At 46.9% G+C, this 7,651-nt stretch overlaps 1 protein-coding gene and 1 non-coding gene across 3 annotated transcripts in view; both read left to right on the top strand.

The window, feature by feature from the left end:
• The first annotated feature begins 321 nt into the window (after positions 1-321).
• TRNAK-CUU lies at positions 322-394 on the top strand. Its single transcript has one exon. It is a non-coding gene; the product is annotated as a tRNA-Lys (tRNA).
• A 6,675-nt stretch (positions 395-7,069) lies between these two features.
• The window catches only part of MORF4L1 (mortality factor 4 like 1), a 37,571-nt gene continuing 36,989 nt past the window's right edge, over positions 7,070-7,651 (top strand). For both annotated transcript variants that reach the window (XM_038766948.1, XM_038766947.1), the window contains exon 1: positions 7,070-7,142. In XM_038766948.1, coding sequence (XP_038622876.1) covers positions 7,103-7,142 — 40 coding nt within the window. In that variant the 5' untranslated portion in view covers positions 7,070-7,102. The remainder of the gene's footprint in view (positions 7,143-7,651) is intronic.

Here is a 7,651-nt window from a genome sequence, read left to right as displayed (position 1 = left end):
GATGATGATGATGATGATGAATTGAGGACGGGGGCTTGGGTTGGCGCGACGGGAGCCCCTCCCGCTCCCCGGTTCTCGCGCTCCGTCTTTAACGATCCCCAAGACGCCCGCTAGAGGGCGTTTGCGCGTGTGTTGAATTGTTGCTTCTTACCTCAAAATCAGCGGCAAAACACACAAAAAAAATCCATTTACATCTTAAAACAATCAAGGGGACGTTTTCCACAGAATGATACCAACCTCATAACATTTTTAATTTACACCAAATCCAAAAACGCTGTATTTTCCTATAAGAGAGAGAAAATAAAAACCTGGGATCAGCGCGCCCGGCTAGCTCAGTCGGTAGAGCATGGGACTCTTAATCCCAGGGTCGTGGGTTCGAGCCCCACGTTGGGCGGTTAGTTTTCTTCCCTTTTCTTCCCATTCATTGTTAACGCTTAGCCGTAATTGGCAATTAAAATGCACTGAATACTTAAAAAAAAAAGGAAATGAAGAGAACAATTTAGCATTGATCCATTCTAAAAACTGAAAAGACATAGTCTCAAACTCAGTATGTCTAAAGAGTGTTACTGTTTACTGTGGCGTAGAAGAGAAACATTTCACAGCATATAACGTATTTGAGGAGTAATGCAATGCCATAAATTGGGTGATAAAAAACACATGGGAATTAAATGAATTATAAACCTCAGCACTGTGATTTTCCGCAAGGGCATGGCAGGGTGAAGAGGGTCTTGGAACTCCCCCTCTAGGTTGTGAGCTGGTGTGGACAGGAATGTGTTTGTTGTTCTATTGTCCTCTTCCAAGCGCTTAGTACAGTGCTTTGCACACAGTAAGCGCTCAATAAATACGATTGAATGAATAAATGTGTCTGTTGCTCTGTTGTCCTCTCCCAAGCGCTAAGTACAGTGCTTTGTACCCAATAAGCTCTCAATAAATACGATCGAATGAATGAATGAATGTCTTTGATTCTATTGTCCTATTAACAGACTCACTCATTCATTCGTTCAATCGTATTTTTTGAGCGCGTTGTACAAAGCACTGTACTGAGCGCTTGGGAGAGGACAATAGAACAACAAACAGACATGAGCTCACAATCCATAGGGGGAGGCAGACATTAATATAAATAAATAAATAAACAAACAAATAAATAAATAACCCGTGTGGACATGATCCTTTTAAGGGCTGGAGGGGCAGTACAACTACCCATTTGCCTGCTCTGTGACCTTGGGCAAGTCACTTCACTTCTCTGGGCCTCAGTTACCTCATCTCTAAAATGGGGATTGAGACTGTGAGCCCCATGAGGGACAGGGACTGTGTTCAACCCGATTTGCTGGTATCCACCCCAGTGCTTAGTACAGTGCCTGACACTTAGTAAGTGCTTAACAAATAACACAGTTATGATTATTACTATTAACTAGCATTTTTGTTAGGGGGCAACCCTGCCCCCATCTCTGTGAAGGGGCACGCCAGTACCCCAAGACCTTACTGTGCCTCGAGCCGGTTGATTCACCTTCGGAAGTCACTCTTGATAACGTGGGCAGCCGAGATTGCAGCGGCTTATGAAGGCACTCGCCTTCTGGGTTGGGGCACATCGTGGGTAGGGAATGTGTCTGTTTATTGTTCTACTGTACTCTCCCAAGAGCTTAGTACATTGCTCTGCCCACAGGAAGCGCTCAAGAAATACGATTGACTGACTAAGACCCAGTGTCAGCACTCTGCAGTTGTTACTTCAGCCCTAAAGGAGTCCTGCATTTAAACATCATCTGCATTCAGTTGGTGGTGTCCTGCTTCCCTACTGGCTCACTGTCCTTTTCATGCCACCAAGGACGTGACAGGCCTGAGAGGTTGGGCAGTCAGGTGTAGCATAATAATCAGTTCCATCAAGCAGTTTCTCAGTTCTGTCTCCAGGTCTAGGCTCGCCCATCATTCTCCAGAGGAGACTTCACCATTACTACTACTACTACAACTAGCCTCTTAGGCTACGTTAGGGTCTTTCCTCTTCTTCACCAGGCTTCAGGGCCTCCGTGAGTCTTTTCGCATCCCTGAAAGGTGACTAGAGGAAAAGACATCTGCCCCTCAAAGTCATACCTCCTTAAAGCCCTGCTCCAAGTGTGCTCTGTGGTCATAATGAAAAGCTGGCACATATGCCCTGAAAACAAAGAAGAATCCTCCTCCACCTTCTCCAATCCCTCTATCAGAGCAACATCTGTCAGAAAGGTGGGTATTTTTCTTTCTAGCACCCACGGACCCGGCATGTCATTTTTATAGCTGAGGTACCAGGTTTCTCTCTGAAAGAGATGGGATAAACGTTAGGTTTCAGTCGTTAACTTCCGTTACAGGGTTGAACTAGAGCCTGTTTTGGGGTTGGAGGCTCGGGTCCGCAGTTACTATTCCTCCGTTCGTTTCGAGACTCATTCAGTTCCTGTCTCTCTGGCCAATTTGACCCTCGCTGAAGAGCCCGAATAGATGCTGCTCATCGAAGAGGTTTTTTTGTTCTTTGAGCCCTTCCTGGAGCAAAATGTAGTCATAACTCAGTCTTCATAGGACTATGGTAAGAAGGCGTTGCCAGGCCACGGCGCCGGGTTCCGAGCCCATCCTTATCTCAAATACCATTGATTGATTGATTGATTGATTAACCCCCAAACCTAGGCCCTTAAAAGCAGCAAGGGGAGGGGCGGGGTGGAGAGGGGAAGAAACCGCCGTGCTCCCCAAACTACATGTCCCAGCATGCCGCGCGGCGGGGGCGGCGCCTGCGCACTGGAGGCTCAAGGCTACCGTTACAATGCCTCCATTCATTCGACTGGTATTTACTGAGCGTTTTCATTCAATCGTCTTTATTGAGCGCTCACTGTGTGCAGAGTACTGTACTAAGCGCTTGGAAAGTACAATACAGCAATAAACAGAGACAGTCCCTGCCCCCAACGGGCTTACAGTTTTAGACTGTGAGCCCACTTTTTAGACTGTGAGCCCACTGTTGGGTAGGGACTGTCTTTATAGGTTGCCAACTTGTACTTCCCAAGCGCTTAGTACGGTGCTCTGCACACAGTAAGCGCTCAATAAATACGATTGATTGATTGATAGAGGGGGGAGACAGACATCAACATAAATAGAATTAAAGATATATACACAATCATAATAACGATGGTATTTGTTTAGCGCTTACTACGGGCCAAGCACTGTTCCAAAAGCTGGGGGGATACAAGATAATCAGGTTTCCCACGTGGGGCTCACAGTCTTAATCCCTGTTTTACAGATGAGGGAACTGAGGCCCAGAGAAGGTAAGTGACTTGCCCAAAGTCGCCCATCCGAAAAGTGGAGGAGTCGGGATTAGGCATGACTCCCAAACCCATGCTCTTTCCATTGAGCCACGCTATATGTGTATATATGATGTAGCATGGCCTAGTGGATAGAGCACCTGCCTGGGAGTCAGAAGGTCGTGGGTGACTTCCACCTCTTGTATGCTGTGTGACCTTGGGCAACTCACTTCACTTTTCTGGGCCTGTTACCTCATCTGTAAAATGGGGATTGAGACTGTGACAGGGACTGTGTCCAACCCGATTTGCTTGTATTCACCCCAGCCTGGCACGTAGTTAAGAGCTTAGCAAATACCACAATTATTATTATACATATATACAAAAGTGCTGTAGGGCGGGGACAGGGGGGAGAAGGAAGGTAGGGGAAGCTTTGTGTGTACGGAGCACCGTACTAGATGCTTGGGAGAGTACACCAAAACAATAAACGGACCATTTCTCCGGTCACCAGGAGCTTACAGCCTAGAGACTGCCAGGCCACCGTGCCTGTCTTCCCTAAATCAAATTCCATAAATTGATTCTTCTAAGACTGTAAACCTGGTGTGGACAGGGATTGTCTCTCTTTATTGTCCCCTTCCCCTCCCCACAGCACTTGTGTCTATTTGTACATATTTATTACTCTGTTTTATTAATGATGGGCATATTTAATTCTATTTATTTTGATGGTATTGATACCTGTCTACTTGTTTTGTTTCATTGTCTTTCCCTTCTAGACTGTGAGCCCGTTGTTGGATAGGGATTGTCTCTCTCTCTTGCTGAATTGTGCTTTCCAAGTGCCTAGTACAGTACTCTGCACTCAGTAAGCGCTCAATAAATACGATTGAATGAATGACTTGTACTTTCAAGTGCTTATTATAGGGTTCTGCACACAGTAAGCGCTCAATAAATATGACTGAATGAATGAATGAATTGCCAAATTGTACTTTTGCAAGTGCTACGTATAGGACACTGCATACAGTAAGTGCTCAATAAAGATGATTGAATGAATGAATGAATTGTACTTTGCAAGTTCATAGCATAGGGCTCTGCACACAGTAAGCGTTCAATAATTATGAATTAATTAATTAATTAATTAGTGGCTAAATTGTACTTTGCAAGCGCTTTGTATAGGGCACTGCATACAGTAAGCGCTCAATAAATACGATTGAATGAATGAATTGCTGAATTGTACTTCAGCACTTAGAACAGTGCTTTGCACATGGTAAGCGCTTAATAAATGCCATCATTATTATTATTACTTTGCAAGTGCTTAGTATGGGGCTCTGCACACAGTAAGCGCTCAATAATTATGAATGAAGGAATGAATGAATTGCTAAATTGTACTTTGCAAGCGCTTAGTATCGCGCACTGCCTACAGTAAGTGCTCAATAAATACGATTGAATGAATGAATGAATTGCTGAATTGTACTTTGCAAGTGCTTAGTATAGGGCTCTGGACACAGTAAGCGCTCAATAATTACGAATGAATGAATTTTATTCATTCATTCATTCAATCGCATTTATTGAGCGCTTACTGTGTGCAGAGCACTGTACTAAGCGCTTGGGAAGTACAAGTTGGCAACATATAGAGACGGTCCCTACCCAACAGCGGGCTTTGCTAAATTGTACTTTGCAAGAGCTTAGTATAGGGCAGTGCATACAGTAAGTGCTCAATAAATACGATTGAATGAATGAATGAATAAATTGTACTTTGCAAGTGCTTAGCATAGGGCTCTGCACACAGTAAACGCTCAATAATTACGAATGAAAGCCCTACTGAGAGCTCACCACTTCCAGGAGGCATTCCCAGACTGAGCCCCCTCTCCCCCTCCTCCCCCCTCCCCATCCCCCCGCCTTACCTCCTACCCCTCCCCATAGCACCTGTGTATATATATATATATATATATATATATTCGTACATATTTATTACTCTATTTATTTATTTATTTATTTTGCTTGTATGTATTTACTCTATTTTATTTTGTTAATATGTTTTGTTTTGTTGTCTGTCTCCCCTTTCTAGACTGTGAGCCCGCTGTTGGGTAGGGACCGTCTCTATACATTGCCAACTTGTACTTCCCAAGCGCTTAGTACAGTGCTCTGCACACAGTAAGCGCTCAATAAATACGATTGAATGAATGAATGAATGACTAGCAAGCGGACTTCATTCATTCATTCAATCGTATTTATTGAGCGCTTACTGTGTGCAGAGCACTGTACTAAGCGCTTGGGAAGTACAAGTTGGCAACGTATAGAGAAGCAGTGCGGCTCAATGGAAAAGAGCACAGGCTTTGGAGTCGGAGGTCATGGGTTCAAATCTCACCCCCACCAATTGTCAGCTATGTGACTTTGGGCAAGTCACTTCACTTCTCTGTGCCTCAGTTTCCTCATCTGTAAAATGGGGATTAAGACTGTGAGCCCCCCGTGGGACAATCTGATCACCTTGTAACCTCCCCAGCTCTTAGAACAGTGCTTTGTACATAGTAAGCGCTTAATAATAATAATGGCATTTATTAACATAAATAAATATAAATAATATTTATATATTATTTATTTATTATTGGCTTAATAAATGCCATCGTTATTATCATTATTATATGGAGGCGGTCCCTACCCAACAGCGGGCTCACAGTCTAGAAAGGGATTCTGTGTGCAGATAGACATGCCCCACTTCTGTTCCTTTTATTCTGAGTCCATCTTTGTGAACCCCAAGGAATTACTGATGGTTGATTTTCACAGACCGCTGCACTTTCGTAGGCAGGTAAAAGCAGAGAGAGCTCATTAAATGGAATTTTCCCTGGGCAGTCTAGGGACCTGATCCTGGAAAATCAATCAATCAATCAATCGTATTTATTGAGCGCTTACTGTGTGCAGAGCACTGTACTAAGCGCTTGGGAAGTACAAGTCATCATCACCATCAGTCGTATTTATTGAGCGCTTACTGTGTGCAGAGCACTGTACTAAGCGCTTGGGAAGTCGGCAACACATAGAGACAGTCCCTACCCAGCGGGCTCACAGTCTAGAAGGGGGAGACAGAGAACAAAAGCAAACGTACTAACAAAATAAAATAAATAGAATAGATATGTACAAGTAAGATAAATACATAGAGTAATAAATATGTACAAACATATATACAGGTGCTGTGGGGAAGGGAAGGAGGTAAGATGGGGGGGATGGAGAGGGGGACGAGGGGGAGAGGAAGGAAGGTGAGTTCTCAGTAGGGCCTTATCCTGATCCTGGAAAATGACTAATTCACTTCCATTTTGTGTAATGGGTTGTAGCGAATGAATGAATGAGTGAGTGAGTGAATGAATGAGCGATTGTTCGATCCTTTTAGACTGTGAGCCCACTGTTGGGTAGGGACTGTCTCTATGTGATGCCAATTTGTACTTCCCAAGCGCTTAGTACAGTGCTCTGCACATAGTAAGCGCTCAATAAATACGATTGATTGATTGATTGATTGATTGATCCCCAGTCGGAGGCTCTGGCAGGCGGCGGGCGGAGGGCAGGCCGGAAGGGCAGAGGCCATCCGAACTACAGTTCCCGGCATGCGGCGCGGCGGGGTGGGCGGCGCCTGCGCGCTGGGGCCGGCGGGTGGCCCGCGGCGGAGGACTGGCAAATCGGGCCTGGGGCCGCAGGATGCGGGCCTGGCGTTGTTGTCGTTGTTGTTGTTGTTGTTGTTGTTGGCGGCGGGGGGGGGCGGCGGCGGCCTGGGCGGCGGGACCGGCCCGTCTGACGCGGGGCGGGGAGGGGGCTGGGGCGGGTCACGGGGAGCCGGGAGAGGGGGGGCGGGGGAGGCGGAGAGACATTTATAAATGGCGCCGAAGCAGGACCCGAAGCCCAAATTCCAAGAGGGTGAGTCCGGGACCGGGGGGGGGAGGGTGGGGAAAACGGGACGAGGGAACTGACCGGGAATAATCACAACGATTACGAGGGCACTGGTGAAGCGCTTCCCGGGTGCCAAGCGCCGTTGGAAGCGCAGGGGCAGAGACAAGGTCAGCAGAGTGGCCCAGTCTGGATCCCCCCCTCTCCCAGGGGAGGGAACTGAGGCCCGGAGCAGTGAAATCCATTCCAGCGTATGGATTGAACGCTTACTGTGTGCAGAGCGCTGGACTGAGCGCTTACCCGGCGGAGAAGTGGCGGAGCCGGGGTGAGGGCCCGGGGCCTCGAGTCCCAGGCCCGGGCTGTTGGTACTTGGCCCCGCTGCAGAGAGGGCGTTGGGACGGTTCTCACTGTGCCTCGTTCTTGCTTGTCCCGCCGGCGACCCCTGGCCCGAAATGCCCTCCCTCCGCACATCCGCCAAGCTAGCTCTCTTCCTCCTTTCAAAGCTCACCTCCTCCAGGAGGCCTTCCCAGACTGAGCCC

This window comes from Tachyglossus aculeatus, chromosome 26, assembly GCF_015852505.1.
Source record: "Tachyglossus aculeatus isolate mTacAcu1 chromosome 26, mTacAcu1.pri, whole genome shotgun sequence".
NCBI lineage: Eukaryota > Metazoa > Chordata > Mammalia > Monotremata > Tachyglossidae > Tachyglossus > Tachyglossus aculeatus.
This window is presented reverse-complemented; position numbering and strand designations above follow the sequence as displayed.